The sequence below is a fragment of the Astatotilapia calliptera genome, chromosome 17 (assembly GCF_964374335.1).
Source record: "Astatotilapia calliptera chromosome 17, fAstCal68.1, whole genome shotgun sequence".
NCBI classification, from domain to species: Eukaryota; Metazoa; Chordata; class Actinopteri; order Cichliformes; family Cichlidae; genus Astatotilapia; species Astatotilapia calliptera.
In genome coordinates, this window is record NC_137438.1 from 3,612,727 (window position 1) to 3,638,671 (window position 25,945).

The 25,945-nt window shown below is 41.2% G+C and overlaps 1 protein-coding gene across 4 annotated transcripts in view; it reads right to left on the reverse strand.

Moving 5' to 3' along the window:
- The window catches only part of osbpl8 (oxysterol binding protein-like 8), a 98,975-nt gene that overhangs the window by 65,785 nt on the left and 7,245 nt on the right, over nucleotides 1-25,945 (reverse strand). For 3 of the 4 annotated variants that reach the window (XM_080291320.1, XM_080291325.1, XM_080291321.1), the window contains one exon: nucleotides 60-157. In XM_080291320.1, the coding sequence (XP_080147446.1) occupies nucleotides 60-104 (45 nt within the window). In that variant the 5' untranslated portion in view covers nucleotides 105-157. Of the gene's footprint in view, nucleotides 1-59; nucleotides 158-8,487; nucleotides 8,508-25,945 lie in introns of those variants that run through there. The other variant, XM_080291322.1, reaches the window with a different exon arrangement.

Here is a 25,945-nt window from a genome sequence, read left to right on the forward strand (position 1 = left end):
TAAAATGTTAAAAACACATGCCTACCCAGAAAAGTACCCACTTATGCATTATGACTTACCAAAGTTTTCTCAGGTTCCTGCTGGGACTCAGAGGAGGACTCCATGGTTGTGTCAAACCAGAGTTAGGCCTGTCAGTGCTGCTCTGAAGACTGCATATCTGTGAAGAAGAAGATGAGATCAGAGACAGGAGGACTTTACAGCAAGTGTACTAATGTGGACATGTGACTAAAATTCATTTGGGAGTTTAAAAAAAAAACGGACTATTTTGAAAGCAGTTATTTCTTCCCTTCATTTGCATGTTTCTCAAAGTGTCCTTTCACCTTATGTGGGAAGTCTAGTTTCAAGATTGGACTTATTTTCCGCATTATGCCTACTCATTTTTTTACAAGTGAGAAAAACCTGGTTGTGATGGCCATATAGAAGCAGAACAAAGGCTCTCTCTTATTTTTGCCATTGTATTCTAATGAATCAGAAACCTCCTCACCATCCACCATTGCCCTTTCCACCCAAACAAGGGTGCTATATCTCCAGGCCTTCAATAAACAGCCCGTTTCCAACGCACGTGGGGGAGGATGGAGGATTAGCTTTTCTTTCAGTTCCCTTCCCCAGAGAGCCCTGAAAAATTCATCCTTTCAATACGTCTTTTTCTGTCTGCCTTGAGCTTGTTTTCCCTATAGAAGTGTTGGAGCGTGGCATTGTTTTTAATCTTAATCTATCCAGGGGAAGGTTGTGCTGGTTACCACTTAGCTGCTCCACTGGACCAGATGGGGATTTACTCAAGGGTACATCAGTAGAGTAAGTGTTGTAATGTACTCTTTGGATTTACAGAAACTTGCTACTGCTTATATATTTGTCAAGGAGTGGGGCAAAATATTGATTTGGCAAAATATTGTGAAATGTTACAAATAACAGTGGCACATGATTTGAATAGATTTGCTGGAACGTATGAGTGTTTCTAAATTTCTAGACCACGTCTCTACATCAACCCTTCTTATGAAATTAATGAGGATGTGAATAGAAGTTAGCTAACTTGCACAGACATTATTTACGTAAAAAAAACTGATATCAAACTGTGTGAATAATGTATGATTCTGTTGTTTATTTGTAGGGTTATTTATTCTTGTTCATTCCACAATTAGTGTACTGCATCGTGCATGATTGACTTGCTTTGTATTGCACATTGCAGAATAGTAGTATCATGACAACATTGTTATCATTGATTTCTATGACACCCAATCCTGATATTTAAAGAGGTGGGAGTGGGTTAAAGTGTTTGTGTGGGTGGTTTTATTTTTTTTTTATATTTTTTTAGCATTTAACTCATTTAGAGGTAAAAAGTATCAACAATAAGTATCTATACTTATCCACCCAAAATAAATATGCGATTGATGAGGTCAACAACTGCTGTAGCAGTGAAATATTTTTCAGAAATTGTTGTAGTAGATCACATGACTAGATGCAACACTGACATTTTTAATGACATTAATAAAAAAAATGTAATTAATATGGACTTGTCTAACTAACTCTTATCTGCAATTCATCCCTAAATGGAAAACCTTGATATCGGTTTGCTTTCCACTTTGTCACTGTATCCATGCAAAATATTTAAAAACAATAATAATAAAGTCTTGCTCCATTGTATTCAGCTGTGATGCTACTGTTCGTTAAATCCTGAACATCAGTTCCTGAACAAGCGAGACCATCTGGTTAATTACACCACGCTTTTGGGGAGATGATTTTTTTTCTTTTTTTTTAAAATATCAGTCACTTACACCGATTGCCGTTTTATGTTGATATGTTAATGTTATGAATCTGTTGGCCCCACCTGAAAGAACACCTGAACACACTATGGCCAGTGGGACACACGTTTTTCTGAAGCATAGCCCTCTTTATAGCCTGATGGTCATTTTAGAAATGATTCCTTCGTTAATAAGAACTGATAGAGTTTTCACAAAGTTTGCTTCATTATCTGTTTACTTTTTGGCATATTTCAGACCAGAATACAGAACAAAATGACTGAGTTTGTATCAGAGGTTAGTGAGGGTGGTCTCTGCCTATGCAGCAACCTATGGAAAGATGCCAAAACTATTTTAATGATTATCAAACCACATTTTATTGATATATACTGAGGTATCAGTATATAGGGAAGAGGTCATCAAAATATAGGGGGAAAAGACTCAAATATATTTTATTCATAAAATTTCCCCCCAAAATGACATATGACAGAATTTTTAATTAAATCTCCATATGTGGACATCTGCAGTCAAATCCATTTTGTACAGGATGTACTGCAGATTTTTAGCAGCAGCACATGAAACGTCATCGCACACACCCGCTATTCAGAATGTCCCAGGACAGACAGCACCAACCATCTCTTACAATTCTGGGTTTTATATTGTTCCAATAGCCAGTGGGTGACATCATCCATAGTTACAACCAGTTATACAGTCTGTGAGTGCTTTATTTATTTATTGAGAAAACTGTCTGATCACATTCTTAACTGGATATATAAAGGTTAAAGATTACAATTTTATGTGTCCCTGCCTGAGAACAGTAATCAGACCATTCATCAAGAACAATCAAAGCTCAAAAGTGTGGAACAAATGCCTTCTGAGGACATAAAAGGACAGTTTCAAGCCCAATGTTAGTGAGCCAGATTAGTGAGAAACAGAATTGTGTGTAGGAAATGTTCAGGAAATCCCAAAGGCTTTCAAAAGGTGGTGCACTGCTTCATTACAGGTAATATCATAAGCATAGAATACAATTTTATTTGACCCAATTAACCACTTCCCCACATAAGCCAGCAGTTTTAGATAAATAATCACAGACTAAAAAAAGTGCTTTTTCCTACTAACATTTTGGCAAAGTCAAGTGAGCGGCTGCCAATTTTAAACCACGTTTCCTTATGAAGGTGCCAAGAGGAGAGATGAAAAAAGTACCAGGAAGGAAGGAGTCAAGGAAACGCAAATAGTACCCAATATCAGACCGAGGACAAGAAAACAGCCAGAGTACAACACGGTCATTAAATCCCACCACCAGTCGTTCAACCAATGAGACGCTCCAATGCTTCGACAGCCTCAGTTCCAGCCAGCACACACACTTCATGTGGCCTCAATTCTCAAGGACCCATCAAGCTGAGACAGATGCTTTCCACTCGTTGTCAAAGTCAGCTTTAGAAATCAGCACATGACTCAGCTGGGAGCAGCAGCTGAGGTAGGAAGAATTATTAGAAATATCAGAATGTTCTATAGCAGTGTGTAGGAGGGTTTTTTCTCTATTGTGATGATTGCTAACACTTACTGCTATTACATAGTCTGAAGCAGTAACAGGAATGGTGACAGAATTTCCCTCTGGGGTACATAAAATGTCAAATACAGTTGGCATTTTGACACTGACTTACATTTTCAGTTGATACATTCTCAATTCAACATACGCCTAGCCCATCTTGGGATTATTAAATAAACAATAGCTTTTTATTTGCCCTAGATTTGTTCATGTTGGGCCACGTAATACATCATTATACTAACTACTTTTTGTTTTGTTTTTTTATATGGTGAGTTTGCTGGAATAAGGAAGCCATATTGTTAAATATGAGCAAGTCCCTGTACCTACAGTAACCTGGTGAAAGTGGACAACGGGAGACTTTGCACTGTGGCACTCAGTGCATGGCTACTCATGGCTATGTAAAAGCTGGCACTATAAAGAATCCCCATCCAATTTCAACTTTGCATTAGTATTCTTTCTGCTAACAATACTTGTTAACAGTATTACTTACTGCCTGATAATTATTATTATCTTCAGTTAACAGCATGTCAAATTGCAGATTTATTAGAGTCAATTAATAAAACAGAAGGCACGCCAATGACAGGAACTTAATCTTCTGCTTCTATTTTCTGGACTTCGTCATATCGTTTGCTGGCACTTGTTTCAGTTGGACCACAGCAGTCTGTGAGCAAGGAGCTATGCATCATTGCCAAAGATAGAGGGCAAACACAGAGGGAATCCTAAAATTGTGGCTTGGCAGCGGGCCCCAAAACAAAGCCAGAAATACAAGCAGGGTTGGGCTTTTTTTCCCCACAGACCCCCCAAAAATGATAGTGTTGCATATTTTCAAACACTACAGAGGCTAACTGTTGGTTTTACAAGGTACTTCCAATATGATGAGGTTCTTAAAGAAAATCACTAGGATGAAATACCACTGATGTCCTTCATAGTTGGATGTGTCCCTCATACAGTTGATATGACGGTAAAGTCATGGGAAAAAGAACATTTTCAAAAGACTATGCAGTCCTGTTCTTGAATCGTTTCTTTCCTAGTTCTTATCTTGTAGATTTGCTGCTGTGTTTGCATGATAGTCTCATTTGACTCTAGAATACTAGAGTTCATGGTAAACTCAATAACTGCAAGGTGCCCTGGTCCTGTGGCTGCAAAACAAATCCCAATCATTACCCATGGTCAACATGCTAGGCAGTTGGCATCAGACATTTGTGCTGATGTGCTGTGTTCAGTTTTTGCTGTGGTGGCAAAACATCTCTACTCATCTCGTCTGGTTGTCCAGATTCAACCTTGCAAACCTAAGCAGTGCTGCCATCTTCGTTTTAGAGAGCAGAGGCTTTCGTCTAGCAGTTCTTCCAAACAAGTCATATTTTTCACTACCGCTTCTTTTGCTTCTTTAATTTCTAAACATTGCACCGTGTGACCTTTGGTGTAAATTTCCAATCCCAATGTCCCAAAGCTAAGCTGGTTGTATTGATGTTGCTGTCCACTGTCCAAAGGTGAGACAGCTCTCTGACATCTGGGGAGGCACATTTACACTGCTGTCACTGCTGAATACTTGGAAAATGAATGCCAATGGTTAAGTGACTCATACAAGTCTACCATGCTAGCTGAGAGAAACCATGTGACTATGTCATAAGTTGGGTGCTGATATTTCAGAATTCAAACAGCAAACCACAGAACAAAAAGTTTTCATATTTTAATTTTCTTTACTTATGCTTTTAGCATGTACAGCACTTTGTGAACTCTGGTTTTATGTTAAAGTGCTTTATAAATAAAGGTGGTATGGTATGGTATGGTATGGTATATTCAGTTTTTTGATGATGGGTTTAATCGCTCCATTATTTAAAAAAAAAAATTGGATTCACCGTTTGTTCATGATAGTAATGCTTTATCAAAACCTTATTATTTAAATGCTCAAAGATTAAATTATTCAGAATATAAAATACATATAAAAAGGAAAAATACTAATCCATGAAAAAAGGAGGAGGAAAATAAGAAAAATGGCAGATGTCATTTCTGGGATGGCAAATATTGTCATCTGCCATCCCAGAAAGTGATGAGGCCTGTGTAACATCGTAGACTCAGCTGTTAACTCATATTGCACAATAATAAATCTGAATAATTAAACCAGTTATAGTATTTCTGGACCAGACTGGGGAGGCTGTCAACCTTTATTTTTAAGAAAGACATTTTTGAGCAATAACTGAGCAAACAAATCGATATCGAGCTGCAAAACATATTTCAGCTTTACAATAAAGCCTAATTTAGCAGAAATACAACAATAAAATACAAATTAGTCTAACATTACGAATAGGGGTAAATAATTAAAATCTTTTACTACAATACTGTTATTGCCAACAAAATGGTATAATTGTGAAATGGAGAGGGTGGGGGGGGGGCAACGATTTAGGAGAGTCCAATTTACCCGCACAATCCACCAATATTAAACCAGTCTGTCGGTATTGGAATTTATCAACCAGTAAATGAAAATCGGAAAACTACATTACTGACAGCAAAAACAGTGTTGATACACAGTTTGGTCTGTAGGTCTCCTGTAGACGAGACCTATGCTCGAAACTCTACAAACACAACAACAGAGTTGGGCAAAGACTAAATAAGTAAGTAAAGAATGGCGCACAATAAATGTCAGGGGAGTTTACATTTCTTGAATATGGAAGGGAAAAAAGATATCTGCAAATATACTGTTAAACCACCAAATATCGGTATCGGGATTAAAAACCCTATATCGGTTAGACTGCAATAGCGCGAGTCTTAGTATCATAGGTTGATAAGAAATGAAACCTCTAGCAGGCTACCAGCTTTGAGTAAAGTACAATTTCTTATTGTTTAGATGTTTCCTGTACGAATCCTGTGTATGCACCGAAATCACCGATTCATCTAAATAAACTACTGGCACCTGCACCGACTCCACAGGTGCCATGTACATCATTTGGCTAAGGCATCCAAACAACCAGCAATTGCTAATAAAAGTCATCCAGCTGCTCAACTGTTATTGGATCCAGTGTCTTAATCTCAGTGAACCTATATTATTATATTATACTATATAAATTTGAATGCACCCTTTATTACAATATTACACACTAATTGCTGCTTCACAGTAGTAGAAGGACTCCACACTACTGAGAAATCATTCAGTACAGACATGTTGAACTCTGCACACATCAGCTTTTTAAAGCTAAAATAGCCCAAGTCTGTGTCAGACTGAAAGAGAATAAAATCATGTAGGCCAAAGAGTGACTAACATTAAACATGTAGGCACAGGCAAATGAGAATCCAGCACTTCACTCTGTCATTGTTCTTCCCCTTAGTGAGAACAGAAATACTTAAAATTCTGACAGTGTACCTGTGAAAATACAGAGAATGAAAGATAAAAAGCAGCATCTGTATTGGGCTATGAAACTAATAGTAACTTTGCACCAATAAATATCTGTCAGCCTTTCCTGTAGCACAGATTAAATCTTATCCATAAACAAAACCAATCTTATAAATATAAGAAGCCTTTAAATAGCACCTCTGTGTCCACATTTGAGTAGCTTAAACTCTTTTAAAGGTTCGACTCTAAAGGATGCGCAAGCTGATCTAACAACGAAGAAAAAGACAGGAAAATGGTGTTTACACCTCAGGTTGACTCACTAGGAAGACCTGGCTAAAAATATTCTTCAGTTTATTTCAGATTTTAGATCACCCTCCCCTCAGACAGCTCAAAATAATATGATGCGTGTCGAGTAACTACTTGTCTTTAAAGAGTCTCGGTATGCACTTTCAGTTTCTGTTAAACAGTTTGTGTCACCGATGTCAACTTTAATACCCATTTGTCTGACACAGTCTGCGTTTGTCCCTCAAAAGGACAAGTTCTGAGTTTGCAGTAGCAGCACTACTGAGTTACAAGGTCCATTAAGTTAATTTGCATTTGCTTTACCTTTATGTTAAGATAGTAGTCTGTGATACCATGGGTGCAGTGGGTTGCATGTTAGGACAGACAAATGTGCAAAGAGAGGATGCTCTCTAGATTGTTAAAATAAATATCTTTAAAGCCAACCTGAATCTTTCAATAGATGAACAGACATAATCCGATTTATGCCAAAGTGCCTCACACACACAGACTCATGAGGTGAAAATACCAGCCACTCCATCACAGCTAGTATTCAGAGCATCCAGAGCTGTAACTTCACTCCAGACTTTTTTTCTTTCTATAATCATCGCAATTACTCGTGGGAGAAAAACGTGAAGCACCATCATCAAGTGTGTGTCCTTGCATGAATAAAAGGCTTCTGGATACAACAAGGAGACTCAGCATCAGTAGTATAGATTTATCTGCTCTGTAACAGCAGCATGTGGATGGGAATGCTAAAGAATGCTCCTAGAGTGTCAAGGAGACTGTGGTGACCTCACAGCGTTAAGTGTGATTATGGGAGAAACACTGCGGCTGCCTCAGTCTGGCTCATAATAGGCAGAATAAACCATCCCTGCTACAGAGACAGGGAGAAAAATCACAGAGAGAACAGAGCCACGAATCCACTACTGAGCTGCACAAAAAATGTGTATGACGCATGCAGCTTCAGTCAAATAATGTGTGTCTGTTTGTGTGCGATACCTCTTGCATAACAGAAACAGGAGAGATGATATGAGGCAGAGATGCCGGCACATTCAGCTTAAGGTTGCAATCATTCTACAGTATATATGGAAGGATCACTAGGGAACAGACATCACTGGGGAAGTGCAGAGGCTACAGAGATGAGTGATAACCTTGTGACCCTAGAATAACCTTTAAAGAAGAAAAAAAAAGTGCAACCTGAAGATCCTAATCATTGTTTCTGCACGATCGCTGCTATCAGCAGCTTCATCTAAACGTGGAAAATCATCAGCTACCTCTATTCTGAAACTGGACAAATTCTGAGAAACTAGCTGGTATCAGACCACGTCATCAAGCTGTAGTGAGATGTGACCTCAGTACATCAGAATCTGATTTTAACAGAGCCATTCTACATATACAGAGATAACGAGATGAGGTTAATACACGCAGGAACATAACAGAATACATTTATCCTCGTGACATGCAGGTAAACTGAAACGGACAATCGGTGTGCTTGTTCTGAATCTGAATTCTGAACAAGCACACAGGGAACCACACCGATGCAGCATGCACGTGTGCTACACGACAACAGCGGAGCTGAATGGAGGACCTACCTCATGCGGCTCGCGCAGCAGAAAGCACCATCGCATTCACAACACAGCTTCTCAGAGACGGAGAGAGAGAGGCAGAGAGAGAGAGACATGGAGGTGACATCACCATATTTCTCTCCGTCTTGCTCTGAAATGTAGGCTAGTGCTGCAGGGCTGCCGGCGTCAGCAGCAGAGCAGCAGTGAGAGCTTCCTCTGTGCGTGCGAGTGCAATGACAGAGAAGAAGAGTCCGCTCTACGGAAGCTACGACTGCTGCATGTGACTTAAATATACTCAAGGGTCACAATACTTAATACCAAAGTATTAAAAATACCTGTGTAAGAAGTGCATCTGAATCAACTGAAAAGCAAATACACAAAATCACAGGTACACCCAGTCTGACTCATGAACATTCACTATCCAGCAGGTGGCTTCTACGTTTATTATTATTATTATTATTATTATTATTATTATTATTATTATTAGGGCCGTTCGATATAACGATATAAAAACATCTATCGTATCATTTTACGCTATCATTTGTTTCGTGGTGTCATAAAATAAACTGTTTACGGCAATCATGGTTTTGATGGTCACTGTAGTGGCTATATTAATTTCTTAAAGTTCTCTCTTTCTCTTATATTTAATATAACCACACTATATTAAGCGGACAGACAAGCACCTGTTTTTATGCGTTGTCGTTAGCAACAACGACGGTAACACCATCGCCTGTCCGCTTGTTTAATTTCCACATAAACCTTTCACAATAAAGCTCAAGATCCTGTTGAGACTTTTCAAAATAAACTGAATCACGTGAAAGAGTATGCAGTGTTTATGGATGAGAAGCAAAAAAGAGCCGTCAGGTGCTAAAAAATAAACCTTAGACTCAAACGTTAGAACAGGCTTCTCCCCGCAGCACGCTGTGTAATAAATACTCACAAAGAAAACGGCGTCCGTTACAACTTATGTCTAAAAATGCATCGTTTTATGGATCGGTTGAAACACTCGACTCCAGCTACACGACGTCCAGCTGGAAACACTTCATCAAGTCGAGCTGCCGAGATTCACAGAATTTACAGAAAATGTTACATTTTTGTGATTTATTGGGACGATATATCGGGAGATGAGATTTTGGTCATATCGCACAGCCCTAATCATCATTATCATTATTATTATATATGCTCTTCATATGAAAAACCTTGCTACACACATTAGATAGCACCATGTACCCCTACAGTAAAGCTGCCAAGTGAAAAAGTCAACAGAATCTGAATATTGTATTCATCACTAAGGAAATTATCTAAAGCAACAAATGCTAGAATTAGAAGAAGATGCAGCTTCAAATTGTTCAGTAATTTCTCCCTGTTCCTGAAGCCACGAGTGACATTATTTATAATAACTTGTATTGGTGTTATTACAGCTGTGTTATTGAAAATAGCAAATTCTGAAAAAAGAAAGTCACCTACAAACAGCAAAGGAAAAGGACCCGGACAGCAGCATTTTAAAAAATGTTCCTCTTGGGGAAGATGCCAAGAAATCATTTTATAGGTTTCATAGTTCTATACTTACGAATAAAAAGAAACCCAGCAGTTAACAAATCATAGTGGTTGAAAATATTTTTCGTTATCCACATCAACATCTGCTGCCCCATGTGTGAGTGACAAGAGAAGCTCAAACCTCCGGTAAAGTGATACTCCTATTACCAAGCCTTTCACTTTGGGTAAGCAGTGTTGAGGTAAGTCAACAACTCCACTGTGTAATCTAATGTTACCAACAGCCACCGTGAAGGACATGTTGACAGGGGTGATTAACTTAGTAATATCAAGTGACTGGTGTACACAAGCCAGAATTTCATTCTAATATCCTTTCATTTTACCACAACACTGAAATAGGTGAGTGTCATAGTGATGAAAGATGTCAGTAATATTCACCATTAGTTGTTCAAGTTGAGCTTGATCTTTAGACGAAAAGATTCACAGTTGCATTTATTTTGAGCTGATATTGTTCAGCTTTGGTAGAGTGTATGTGTGACAACAATAATAGGAAAAATGCATTAATTCAACATCTAACATCTTTCTTTTGTTACCAGATATTTCAATATTTTAAACTTTAAAAGAAAACTACACTTTGGGTAAACGTTCAGGTTTCTCCTGTCCCCCTGTGTTATATGTGGCTACTTTTTACCTGCATTTTGACACCAGTCTCATCTTCACGTTGATACTTTGGGTGTCAGGTCATTTTTGAACATGCCATTTGTCGAATGGAGAAACAACATTGGTGTTCATGTTCTTTAGTTGTACTCATGTGCTAGATGCATTTTTGTCTTTAGCAATTGATAACACCCTTTGGAAATAAAAAAAAAAAAGAGCATTATGGTTAACAATAAACACTCATTCATATTTGACTGGGTATTTCCAGAGCAAAACTACACTACAAAAGACCCACACGGATCACCAGAGCTGGCTATAATGACTTCACAATTGTTCTTCTAATTTCCTGGCTAAGTGGATTCAGCTTTCACCCAGAAGCCCCTCACAGGTAATACAATCTTGTGTCTCATCGCATTAAAATAAATCTTCCCAGTCTTGCCCTTATGTTGTGTTTATACACCAGCCTTCCATATGTCTGAACCCCAAAAGCTCTGCCCTGGTGTTTGCTAATTTTGGAAGAATTCTGTGGGAATCTCGTGGACACAGAGAAATAACACAGTTGGTTTGGTTATTTTAAGATTAACGTCTCAGTGCTCTGGGTACTAAAAGTGTATGCACAGCATGCAGGATGTGTGTGTTCCTATATTAGTGAGTGTTTGTGTGTACTGGTCCAGCTGTGGGGGGAACAAGCTGCTCACAAAAGCACCCAGCTGTGTGCTTCCTGAGGGAAGAACAGTCAGGTCAGAGCTGAGGTCATGACGATTCTACATGTGCAAAAAGTGAGCACACACAAACCATACCTCAGCCCTGTAGATGAAATGTCAACAGACACGCTGATCAAATGGTAAACTGTAAGAGGAAATTTGATTATTTTATCCATAGCACCTGAGAGCATCCTGAGGGCACCAGCTATTTTTAGCAAACAGAGCCATTCAGCATTGTTGACCTCTGTAGCCCTGTGACACATTTTTCAGTGAATTTACATAATTAAGTCGGAGCAACTTCATGACCTGTATTGTTCTTATGCTTGTCTGAGTGTTGTTTCCCTGAAGGGGTAAACAGTCTGGCTTCTATAAGATTACACAAATTCTCTGGAAACTTTATCAAATACCATTAAAGGGCCAGAATTTTCCTCAGTTATTACAAAAAATAAATTAAGAAAAAAAATTAAAACCTCCTTAAATAGGAGGAATTAATGAGCTGAATTACACAACTGTGTGGAGCAACAGTAACAGAAATTTGAGGGAATCTTCAGGACCTGATTTGACGCACAAATACTTTTATCAGATTCACAACTAAATATTCCACAAAAGTTCAAAATGAAATTAACCTGAACAATTTCCTGATGTATTAAAATCTTAACACACAATTAACTCTCATTCTGAAAGGATGTAAAAATTAAAAACATAAAAGCACATGACAATCACGTTTTTTCCTACACAGACACTTTCACTGGGTCCAGATAATGGTCACTCAACTCCATTCAGTGACTCGTTTTAATTCATTTTTTTAATATGGTGCCAAATTACAACAGTCCCTTCAATGCGCTTTATATTATAAGGACCCTACAATAACAAAAGAGAAAAGCCCAATATTGAAACAACCCTATATGACCAACCACTTGGCGATAGTGGGAAAGAAAAACACCCTTTAACAGGAAAAAGACCTCCATCAGAGGTTCAGGGGGTGGCAGCCATCTTCTGCGACTGACTGGCGGTGAGGGGAGGGAGACTGAACAAAGGAAAATGAACACTACCTTGACAGCTTAGCTATTACCAATCACATTTACCCAGCCTTTCCAGTCTTGTGTTTCCCTATTGACACAGTGGGCGGGTCGCTGTTGCAAGGGCCCTCGATATCAGTGAGTCTTTTTTTATTTCACAGCCAAACCAAATCAAACTCCAGCTACAGTTCTTGGTCTACTCCAGAGGTCGGCTGTGAGATCTGCTGAGTTAACCAGTCTAAAGGGAATAGCATGGTTGTGCACTCGTGCTGCACACTGTTTTGCAGAATGTCTTTCACATGTTGTAACTGTTACGCTCACCAGGGTGAAGTGTCAAAATATGTGGGACTACATTTAGTGAGCTATTCCAACCAAAGCTATAACATACGGACCTGAGTGTCAGTAAAAACTCATACTCTGTCCAATACAGCCACTGTGTATGTTTCTCATGCTGCTTTTTTTTTTTTTTTTAATCTTTGATGTTTACTTCTTCCCATTCTTGAACCGCTTCCATTGCTTTCTTTCCTGTCCACTTTCAATCATTCAGCAATCTGCACCCTTTGTGTTTAATTCACACCAAAAATCTACCATGTGTAAACAAACACAAACACAACTATGAACTAGGGCTGCCACAAACGATTATTTTGATAGTCGACTAGTCAGATTATTTTTGCGATTAGTCGACTAATCAGATCATCATCCATTGGACGTACAGCGTACAGCTTATTGCACCAGCAGCATCTGCTCTTATATAACTATCATTAGCTTACAGCCTATTAGTGTTTAAGGTGCTAACTAAAAATAAAGACAAGATGATAGTTTATTAAATTTTAATGAAATTTTCAGATTGTTTTGGTGAAGTTTAATAAACTCCTTGCTATCTAAAATATAACAGGACACCGGAGTAAATTCTGGAGCATCTCACACTTCTGATAATCAGCTGTCTGCTTGACGTTTATTCAGCTGTGTAAAAACTATAACTTTAATCTCAGCCAAACCGAACAAATAAAATACAAAAAAAAGCCAAACAATAACATTTTTAAGTTATCTAAGTGACTTATATATCATGTTTAATCTGAGTAGTGAAAGACGGCGGTGGGTTTGAAAACGACTTGATAAACTGAGCAGATATTTGAGGTTTACACAGCTACATTCCTGCCTGAAAATATGTTAAATGTTTATTTTGTGACCCAGAAAGATAACAGGAGTAATATTAAAACTAACTAGCCGCCCCCATTGTTGGAAACTGAGCTGGGCTGCCTATGAATTCTGGGACAGAGCTACTTCTTCTTCTTCGGGGTTTATCGGCAGCTGGCATCCTTGTACATGCAGTGCTGCCATCTTCTGTTTCAGTCCGTTATTACACTCTTAAATCCTGCTACTTATTCCTGCGTTTTTTGGGATCTTAGAAAGCTTCAAACGACGCGTCAACTATTAAACCAGTCGTTGACGATTTTGATAGTCGACGTAATCGTGACTAGTCGACTAATCGTTGCAGCCCTACTATGAACCCCTCTTTAGAGGGTCAGAGTTCAGAAACTTGATTCTTAAAAGTATCGGCAGAGGAGCAACAGTCTGGAGTTGCCCCTGGTGAAAGGCGGCGGGCTACGGTATGTTGGGGTTTCTCCCAGTGGACGAGACGGTTTGTTCCCTTCGCCTTTGGGTCAAGGAACGGGTCTTGACCGTTGTCTGCGCTTATGCGCCAAGCGGCAGTTCAGCGTACCCAGCCTTCTTTGAGTCTCTGGGTGGGGGCACTGGAGGGTGCTCCTCCTGAGGACTCTGTTGTCCTATTGGGAGACTTCAGTGCTCACGTGGGCAATGACAGCGAGACCTGGAAAGGCGTGATTGGGAGGAACAGCCTCCCAGATCTGAACCCGAGTGGTGTTTTGTTATTGGACTTCTGTGCAAACCACAGTTTGAGGCGACTCAGGAGGGGAAAGCAGTGCTCTACCTGGAGTGCTGCCGACTTTGACTGAGAAAATTGGCGGGCGGTCGAAGGAATACTTCGAGGACCTTAATCCCACTGGCACGTCTTCTGTGGCAGAAGCAGAGTCTGGGGACGAAGGGGATGACCCGCCAATCTCTGTGGGCGAAGTCACTGAGGCAGTTAAACAACTCCTTGGTGGCAGAGCCCCTGGGGTTGATGAGGTCCGCCCCGAGATCCTGAAGGCTCTGGATGTTGTAAGGCTGTCTTGGTTAACACGTCTCTACAATGTTGCGTGGAGATCAGGGGCAGTACCCCTGGACTGGCAGACCAGGGTGGTGCTCCCCATCTTTAAGAAACCTCAGATGCAGGAGAAACAATGCGGTTTTTGTCCTGGTCGTGGAGCACTGGATCAGCTCTCTATCCTCTCGAGGATACTTGAGGGTGCATGGGAGTTTGCTTGGAACGGTTCGCAGCTGAGTGTGAAGCGGTGGGAATGAGAATCAGCACCTCCAAATCTGAGGCCATGGTCCTCAGCCGGAAAAGGGTGGAGTGCCCACTCCAGGTCAGGGACAAGTTCATGCCCCAAGTGGAGGAGTTTAAGAATCTTGGGGTCTTGTTCACGAGTGATGGGAGAAGAGAGCGGGGGATCGACAGACAGATTGGTGCAGCGGCCGCAGTGATGCAGACGCTGCACCGGTCTGTTGTGGTGAAGAGAGAGCTGAGTGTAAAAGCGAAGCTCTAAATTTACCAGTCGATCTACACCCCTACCCTAACCTATGGCCACGCACAGTGGGTAGTGACTGAAAGAATGAGATCGCGAATTCAATTCAATTTTATTTATATAGCACGAATACAAGCGGCGGAAATGGGCTTCCTCCGAAGGGTGGCTGGCCTCTCACTTAGAGATAGGGCGAGAAGTTCAGCCATTCAGGAGGGGCTCAGAGTAGAGCCGCTGCTCCTCCACATTGAAAGGAGCCAGTTGAGGTGGTTTGGGCATCTGACAAGGATGCCCCCTGGGCGCCTCCTGGGTGAGGTTTTCCAGGCGTGTCCCACCAGGAGGAGACCCCGGGGCAGACCCAGGACGCGCTGGAGAGATTATATCTCTCGGCTGGCCTGGAAACGGCTTGGTGTTCCCCCGGACAAGCTAGAGGAGGCGGCTGGGGAGATGGAGGATTGGGCTTCTCTACTTGGGCTCCTGCCCCCGCGACCCGGCCCAGGATGCATGCATGCAGTCGCACACACCCCCCCCCACACACCTTTCCCACAGATTGAATCTAAACCTGTAGGAAACACTTCAGATTTTATACTTGCAGTCTATAACCTGACAATCTATTACTCGTGGCATCCATTAAAAGTAGGTCTCATTGTCAAGGGTGACCTGACTGCATTAATTAGAAGACCACTACAGTCAAGTTCTCCCTCAACACTTCCCTAAATCTTTGCTAAATAAGCTTTGCAATGAGAGGCTATCTGAATACATCTGACCTTGGTGGATGGTGCAAAAGTCATAGCCATGTAAGAAGATTACACCACTGTAATAGAAAGCCTTTGAAGGGTGTTAATAAGAATGCAGGCATTTTAAGAAAGAACAAAAAATGTATAAAGCAGAGTTGGTTTTCCTCCCTTTAAGCTCAGCTAGAACACTGTAACCAAAGTCTAATCAAGAACAGAGCACAGTCAAAGGCTTAACCATCCAACAATACCTCAGTTCAACTTCTCATTGTTATTGTTGCTGGCGACTTCAACCACACCAACTTAAAGTCAGTCCTCCCCAGATTCCACCAACATGTCTCCTGCCACACCAGAGGAGACAAGACTTTAGACCATGTGTATTCCAACCTGGCTGGAGCCTACAAAGCCACACCCCTCCCCCACATTGGACAATCGGACCATCTCTCCCTGTTCCTTACACCTAGGTATTCACCACTCATCCAACGTGTGAAACCTGCTGTGAGGACAATTAAAGTGTGGCCAGAGGGGACAGAGGCAGTGCTCCAGGACAGATTTAAAAACACAGACTGGAATATGTTCACCCACACAGACCTGGACCAGTACGCCTCATCTGTACTGGATTACATCTCCGAAACCACAGACAGTGTCACCACCCAGAAACGGATCACCATGTACCCCAACCAGAAGCCTTGGATGAACCGGGATGTTCGTCTCCTCCTGAAGGCCCGCAACACTGCCTTTAGGTCAGGAGATGCACACGCCTACAGCACAGCCAGGGCTAATCTAAAGAAGGGCATCAAAAAAGCCAAACACCATTACAAAAAGAAGGTAGAAGAACACTTCTCCAACTCCAACCCCCGACGAATGTGGCAAGGACTCCAGACCATTACAGACTACAGGACCACCAAACCCTCCCCCGCATCCTCTGATGTCTCCTTCCTCAACGAGCTCAACAACTTTTATGCTCGTTTTGAGCGAGGGAACCCCACAACCACAACCAAAGCAGACATGACGCCAGACCACCAACCTCTGACTCTCTCCCCCACCGATGTAGGAGCGGTGCTGAGCAGGATCAATGTCCACAAGGCTGCAGGTCCTGATGGCATTCCCGGGCGTGTTCTCAGAGCGTGTTCTGGGGAGCTTGCAGGAGTGCTCACAGACATATTCAATCTGTCCTTGGCCCACGCTGTGGTACCGGCCTGCTTCAAATCCACCTCCATCGTCCCGATACCCAAAAACTCCAACCCATCTTGCCTCAATGACTACCGCCCAGTAGCACTCACCCCCATCATCACTAAGTGCTTAGAGCAGCTGGTCCTAGCACACTTCAAATCCTGTCTCCCCCCCACCCTGGACCCCCACCAATTCGCATACCGCCAGAACAGGAGCACAGAGGATGCAGTCTCCATCGCACTGCACTCTGTCCTCTCACACCTGGACAACAACAACACCTACGCCAGAATGCTGTTTATAGACTTCAGTTCAGCATTCAATACAATCCACCCCTCACAACTCATCAGGAAACTGACAGACCTGGGCATCAGTTCCCTCATCTGCAAATGGTTACTGGACTTCCTGACCAACCGCCCCCAACATGTCCGGCTGGATAACCACTGCTCATCTACCATCACAATGAACACCGGTGTACCACAAGGCTGTGTGATGAGCCCTTTCCTCTACTCCCTCTTCACCCACGACTGCAGACCTGCTGATGGTTCCAACACCATCATTAAGTTTGCAGATGACACCACGGTGATTGGCCTCATCAGTGACAACGATGAGGCCGCCTACAGGGAGGAGGTGGATCGTCTGGCTGAGTGGTGCGACACAAACAACCTGCTGCTTAACACCGAGAAGACCAAGGAGCTCATCGTGGACTACAGGAGGAATGCTGACCCACATCCACCCATCCACATTAAGGGGACGGCTGTGGAGCGTGTGAGCAGCTTCAAGTTCCTGGGAGTCCACATCTCCGAGGATCTCACCTGGACGACCAACTGCTCCAAGCTGGTCAAGAAGGCTCACCAGCGCCTCTTCTTCTTGAGGACTCTGAGGAAGAACCACCTGTCCTCAGACATCCTGGTGAACTTCTATCGTTGCACCATCGAGAGCATCCTGACCAACTGTATAACAGTCTGGTACGGGAACTGCTCTGCCTCGGACCGGAAGGCGTTGCAGAGGGTCGTGAAAACTGCCCAGCGCATCGCCGGAGCACCACTTCCTGCCATAAAAGACATCTACAGGAAGCGGTGTCTGAAAAGGGCTGGGAAAATCATCAAAGACCCCAGTCACCCATCACATGGACTCTTCACCCTCCTGCCCTCTGGGAGGCGCTACAGGAGACCACCAGGTACCGGAACAGCTTCTTCCCCACAGCTGTCAGACTCCTGAACTCTGCCTCCTGACATCTGACCCACGTTAAACTCATGGACTGAACATACACACACACACAATGGACAACTGTACCCTCAAACACACAATAATAACATGGAGTGAACCACCACTCACAACCACTAGCACTTTATATAGCCTCTGTAGAAACTATCTACACCCTCACTTATCTTAACTGCACTACTGTATAGCTCTGTGTAAATAATCATTCTGTACATTCAATAATCTTTAATCCTACAACTGTTTACAACTTGCATAGTTCCCATTTCTGTATAGCTGTATATCTCAGATTTCTGTAAAGTTATTTATTTCATATTCTGTATAGTTTTTCATATTTATATCCTGTTCATAGCTTGTACTCACTACAGCCTGTACATACTTAGTTATAGAATATTCACAACATACTTCATACCGTGTACATTATAACATACCATAATAGATCCATTTCTGTAATATACTTACATATCTATACTATTGCTAATATATATTGTAATATACCTATATCACTAAAGCACTTCTGGATGGATGCAAACTGCATTTCGTTGCCCTGTACCTGTGCATGTGCAATGACAATAAAGTTGAATTCTATTCTATTCTATTCTATTCATTGTTGAAGAAATAACTACAATCGTCCCCCCAAAGCCTTGAAAAGAGACTCAGTAAAGGCTGCCTAATCTGGAACAAAGGTGGACGATGCCCCCACAAAGCAGCAGTTAAAGGACTGTTGAGAAGACAGACAAGCTGCACAACAAAATATTGACAATAAATAACAAACTTGACATGTAAAAATACTGACTTTATTAAGTTTCTTTGTTAAGGCCTGTTTTTTTCTTTTGTCATCACTGCATTTCAGGGAAGTCAGTGCATCTTTATTACAGCTACATTATGATGATTATGACACACTGGGGATCCAGTGCAGATGAATGACCTCTTAATAAGTTGCTCTGGATGACAGTATCAGCTAAGTTTAGCTCCTTTCTTCCTCACTGGCCTATCATGAATAGCTGTGATCACTGGTGCCGCGAAACATTAGTAAGAAAAAGCTTATAGATGTGACACTCCAAGTGGAAAATCCACGGGAATGAAATGTGATGTATTTGTATGTGAGTTTACGTCACAGCCACAACCTTTTTCTCTCAGGTCACGGCTTAGCCCGGACGGATTACTGCAGCCGGACTTGTGGAGATTTCCGAAGTGCTTCTGCCAACAGCACGAAGGAGATGCAGAGGACTCAGTGATTGATATAAATGTTTGGCAAAAGCTTAAAATAGGTAAGATTTTGTTGACTACAATAATGGGTTCCAGGATTCTGGTGTAATATAAAATTTGATATTTGGTGAACATTGTACACTCTCTGTGAACATGAGCTCAGCAAAACAATGCCTTCCCGTCCTGCTGTATCAAACAGCAACATCAAAAGCGATGCATTGTGCATCCCTCAAAGAGCTGCAGCTGTCTGCAGGACTCAAGAGTTCGGAATGTGTGAAGCAGGACACCGGAAAGCAGAGCATGCACAACACCTGTAACTCCTTCAGCTCAGTAAGAGAGATTCAACTGAGCAGACTATAACTGTGTGCACCAATAGATCATGACTGGGTTGTAAATTGTGAAACCAGCCCACTGAAGGGACAATGGGCTGGGAGGAATAATTATGATTCAGAACTGACCTCCCAGCCCATTGTCCCTTCAGTGGGCTGGTTTCAGTCATTATGCAAATGTACTGTTTATAAGATTGGGGAAATCTGCAGTCAGCTGAGACTGAAGAAGTCACTTGGATGAGTGACGAAACGTTTCTCCCACAAAACGCTACGTCCAGATGAACAGAATCAACCTTTGGAGATTCAATGAGAAGGAATCTCCTTGTGGGGTGAGCTCAGTCACACAGGTTTGATCTGACCCTGGAAACAGAACCGCCAACTTCCATGCTCTCTGTTTCTCATGAAAACGAGACACAGTGTCAACACTTGGAAGAAAGAGAAGAGAAGATGTATGGACATATTTCATGTTTAACCCTTTAGAGCCGATCGGAGCGGGAACGCTCTGTTATGCGTAACTATTTTTAAATCCCAGTAGCACTGCAACCAAGTAAGCTAGCGCAAAAAATTTTTTTGCATATGAAACCGGAGGAGTTGTACTTACATCTTATGCCATCAGCTTGTCCTAGGTCACGGTTTTCTTCCACATATAGCTTTGCAAAAACTGCATAAAAAGCGCTTGCAGGAACAAAAACATAATATTCCAGAAACACGCTTTACCGATCCGATCAGCTGTCCATAACACTTCCTACATTGGAATAGACGTCAGCGCGAACTTTTGCATTTCCGCCATTACCTGCCCGAAACCGGAAGTGACGTCATTTTCGCGGAAATGTAGTCTTTTTTGCGATCAGGGCCTCAGGGCCTCAGGGCCTATACTGCTCTTTTTAAAAGTTATCTTTGACTTTATGACTTTCTGTGTCGTTTCTGGGATGCTTAAGACTCATATTGCACTGCTGGAAATAGTTTATTTTGATGCATATGCTGCTTTATTTGCAAATTTGCAGTATAATATTTATTTTCGTTTTTCCTGCAGTGTATAAAAATTGGTGTATTTCAAAAATAAAACTATGAAGACACTCAAAATAAATTTCCTGTGGTGGGAAACTATTTTGTGCAACTTTTTTGTATTTACAGTTTTGAGGGATAAGCCTCTTAAATTTCTCTAACTACAAATATATGTTAAAAAATCAAAAACGATTTTCAATTTTTTTGTAGTTTATTGCACTTTTTTGCAATTTATGTAATTACTATGCACTTAATGAATACATATTATTAAAATCTGGGCTATAATGGTTGTATTGATGTATAGCAACTTGAAATGCTCCCAAAAATGGCTCCACAGCATGTAAAAATATAATATAAGCTCTGGCGGACTTGGTTCTATGGTAGGTCTTAAAGGGTTAATGTCAAGGAAAATAAAACACTTTGTAAACCATGTGGAGTAACTCTCATCGGTAGAAATGCGGAAAAAAATGTACACGTTATATTTTACTCAACTGAATCATTAGTCTGTTATAATCTTATGATATTTTCTCAGCTAAAACTGAAAGCTTAGCTGCCTAAATGATGACTAAAAGTAACTGACGTTTTGGTCAAAAGACTGTGACTGCTGTAAAAATGAACACTGATTATGAATCACTATATTTTTAAGTACTATTTGTAATATCAGTGTGTACCAATTGCAGGGTTTTCCTGGTTCAAAATAAGCTTTTGGGCTGATTACATATGCATGATTGATCTGCATATAATTCAGACAAAGACTCTGTTAACAATAACATAACAAAAGCCAATAATATTTTCACACATTCGACAGGGGAAAAACATTTCCAACTTGAATACATTAAACCCTACTTACAATAAGTAAATAAAGAAATCACAGTCCTGGTGATTTTCAATTGTTGAAAGACCAGAACCTCTTCGGTCGGCACCAGTTTCTCTTTCTTTTTTTATATCATGAAAAATTGTGGTAAAGGCAATAAGAACATATAGCTATATGCATCTTTTTTCATAATTCTTGCTATAATTTTCCTATTCTGGTAAATCCCAGCAGTCTAACACTAGTGTCTGCTAAGTTGGATGAAGAGCCTTGCAACTGAGCTGTGAGACGCTGGAGACTTCAGAGGTGTGGATGTCTGTGTATGCTACAGATGAAATGTCATGCTTTCAGTTGAGGACAGAAAAATTCAACGTCATCAAGGACTGCTCATATGCATCCATCTAACAGATCCTTGATGAAAAATCATGACTTTTGTTTTTGCTAATAAGAACAAGGCAATTTTGGCCTTCTTTTTTGCCTTGGTATTTTAAAAACACATCATAGCTGCATCACATTTTAAAATAGAAGAATGGAAAAGAAGAAACACCAGAAAATATGAAGTAACAACATGGAATTTAGCTTCCCGGTGGGGTTGTAAGTAAAACATGAAGAACACTGGGAACTAGGGCTGCCACAATTAGTCGACTAGTCACGATTACTTCAACTATCAAAAATTTAATAGTCAACGCGTCGTTTGAAGCTTTGTAAGACCCCAAAAGATGCAGGAATAAGTAGTAGGATTTAAGAGTGTAATAACGGACTGAAACAGAAGATGGCAGCACTGCAGTGCACAAGGATACCAGCTGCCATTAAACCCCGAAGAAGAAGCTGTGTCCCAGAATTCATAGCGCAGCCCTGCTCAGTTTTCAACAATGGCGGCAGCTAGTTAGTTTGAATATTACTCTTATTATTCTTTCTGGGTCACAAAATAAACATTTAACATTTTTTCATGCGAGAATGTAGCTGTGTAAACCTCAAATATCTGCTCAGTTTATCAAGACACCACATATTTTCAAAAGCGCTCCGACGTTTTCGGAGACGTCTGTTACCCACTAGCTCGATAGCGAGCCGGGGGCTAGGCTAACTAGAGCCGTGACAACACCGGACTCCCGGCAAACCATCGCCGTCTTTCGCTACTCAGGTTAAACATATATAAGTCACTTAGATAACTTAAAAATGTTATTGTTTGGCTTTTTTTTTAGTATTTTATTTGTTCCTGAGTAAATCGGTTTGGCTGAGATTAAAGTTATAGTTTTTACACAGCTGAATAAACATCAAGCAGATTATCAGAAGTGTGAGATGCTCGAGAATGTACTCCAGTGTCCTGTTATATTTTAGATAGTGTAGAATGTTTAGCTTATTTTAGAGTTTAGAAATGTGTTATCATAGAATGTAGAACTATTGTAGAGACATTGATACTGCCCTTAAAGTAATAAAGGCCTCACTGTGTCGTGAACTTAGGAGTAGAGTGTAGGAGGCCTCTCCCCCACTGAGTGGAAATTCCCCAGAGGATGTTTTAGGGTGGGGGTCTCAACATTTGTAACTGGATAACTGGTCTGGAAGGGAGAGGGGTTTTATGACCTCTAGGGAGTTACCTACACCGATCAAAACACACACATCCACACGCACACTCACTCATGTGCACTCACACATACACACAGGTATGCGTACACAGTCACACACGAGCACTCACATAGACACGAGGGAACGAGCACATGTAGGCATTCATGTGCTCGTGCACATAGACATAGTTTGCAGCACACCGTGGGGGGTTTTATGATGGGGTCACCTCTATAAAGCTGGCTGTAACTAACAAAGGGGTGAAGATTTAGAGAGGGACACCGGCCTCGTCTTCCCTTCTAGAAGTGCATGCTTAAATGAAGATGAATAAAGATTTTGTGAAAATGACTACTGAGTCCGGTGCCATCTCTGGATGTTCGAGGAATAAAAAGAACCGGGGTAAAACTGATTTCCCAACAATAGCAAGGAGTTTATTAAACTTCACCGAAACAATTTGCAAATGTCATTTAAATTTAATAAACTATCATCTTGTCTTTATTTTTAGTTAGCACATACCTTAAACACTTAAAGCTGTAAGCTAATGATAGTTACATAAGAGCAGATGCTGCTGGTGCAATAAGCTGTACGCCCAATGGATGCATGATCTGATAAAATCATTTTTCTCTTTGTTAGCCACTACACGTGAAAAATGTTCCAAACATTTTGCCCAAAGAGTATAAGAACAATACACCCATAGCAGTAGCAGAGGTCAATTATATAACACGTTACTGACATATAACACAGATCCCTTCTTACAGCTTTACCAGAGGATCGCTGTCATTCAAGCTGAATGTTAAAAACAGGATTCACAGGTAATCACATGTGCCTCCTGTCAACTGTTTTATCCTGAACTTTTTTTTTTTAAACACAGCTAAAACATTGTCTGTATAATGTCAGGTGTGGTCACTGGTTACACACACCTACAGCTCCACTCCCTGTGCTAAGACGAGCTTTATGCCATTCATGAGTCAACCTATGAGCTCAGACAGGGCATGTTTTTTGGAGGAAGATTTGAAGCACTAACTTGTAGATGCCAAGAAGCTGGTAGTGACAGTTCTGAAGGACATCAAGGTTCCACGGTGATCACAGTCTCACTCACTTTAATAATAATTTAACTAACAATTTTGAAATGACGCTTTATTGTCGAACACGTGGAAGTAGGGCTGGGCGATATGGCTTAAAAAAATTCATATCGCGATATAATTTGAAGCATGTGCGGTAACGATATATATCATGATATATTCTTTTCTTCTGTATAACATATTTTCCACACTAAAAATCCTTTAATTTTCTCAAAATCGACAGTGTGACTTATGTATGAATTCTGGTTGTGCTTACTGACCTCGAACCGATTTCTGCGGAAATCTGTTAAAAAAATGTTTTAGTACAACTTTGGTAAGCCGCACAGCTTGATGGATTGTCAGAGCATTACGGCTGCCGTAGTGAGGAGCTTCGCGGAGTAATCTGGGTCCAAAACTCCGTCATCTTCAGGTCCCAAAGTCAAACGAATACTGAGAGTTAAAAACGGTCCAAATTCTTTCATCTTTAATAAAATCATCAGCGTTGCTGCTTTATCGGGTGTAACAATTAAGTTTTACATCCATGCATCCATGAAAACAGAATTTATTAAATTTAACGGAGTTAGAAGTTAGCAGGAAATTAGCTCGCTAGTTTCCACCTAAACATTTCATACCATGTTCTGACAGAGATTTTTGAAACTAATTCAAACGTACAGCTCTGCTACCACTTCCAACATAAATGAAGACAGAAAACTAAACAGCAGTGGCGTTTGCAGGGTTACTGAAGTTGGGCTAGCTGGTATATAATGATGTGCTACGTGATTGCTAGCGACACAGCTATGTTAGCATAACATTAGCACAGTGAAGCTGGAGGATGAACGCCAACTTTTTTTCCACTCGATAAAAGTTAAGGTGAGGGATTCTGGTGGTCAGGGACAAATGCAGTCGCATAGCAGGATGCTGTACACGGGCCAAACGTCAGTCAGGAGAACAACTGAGATCATTCATCCACAATACGAGGTTAGTTATTAATATACTGCAACAACATGGGAACAGAACAGCTGCGAGAGAATTCAACATTAATGAATCAATGTTATGGAAGTGGAGGAAATGCAGTTTTCGGCTTTCCCCATATTTCAACAGTGCTTCATCTCCTTGCTATGACTGTCGCCCGCCATAATTTGCAGATGATAATTGTTTTAGCCGCTGCGATGCTTTCAACCAAAACAGGCGCAGCTTGATGACATCATCAACATGCGCTATCGCGAAAGAGCGATACAGTCAAAATCTCTATCGTTGGCCAAATTTATATAATTTCTATCGTATATCGTTTATATCACCCACCCCTACATGGAAGTTCCAACTGTACCCTTTTTAATGATGTTTCTCATGTTTTGCAAGAAAAAACTAACTCAATTTAAACTATGCACAAGGCTTCACCCATCACGTGTCTAACAAAACAAGAAGCAAATCTTTATGGTAAATGGCCTGTATTTGTATAGCGCTTAACTAGTCCCTAAGGACCCCAAAGCGCTTTACACAACCAGTCATCCACCCATTCACACACACACATTCACACAAGCGACATTATAGCCACAGCCACTGACAGAGGCGAGGCTGCCGGACACTGGCGCCACCGGGCACTCTGACCCCCACCAGTAGGCAACGGGTGAAGTGTCTTGCCCAAGGACACAACAACTGAGACTGTCCAACCCGGGACTCGAACCGGCAACCTTCCGATTACAAGGCGAACTCCCAACTCTTGAGCCACGATCTCCCCAGCAACACAATCAGGTGGACATTTATGAGGTCTCCCTACTTCCAAAGCTCTGCTCAAAGCCCCAGTGAGGGTGGACACTGAATTTAATTGGCTGGGACACTTAAAAAGATCTCCACAGTCCCGCTCTC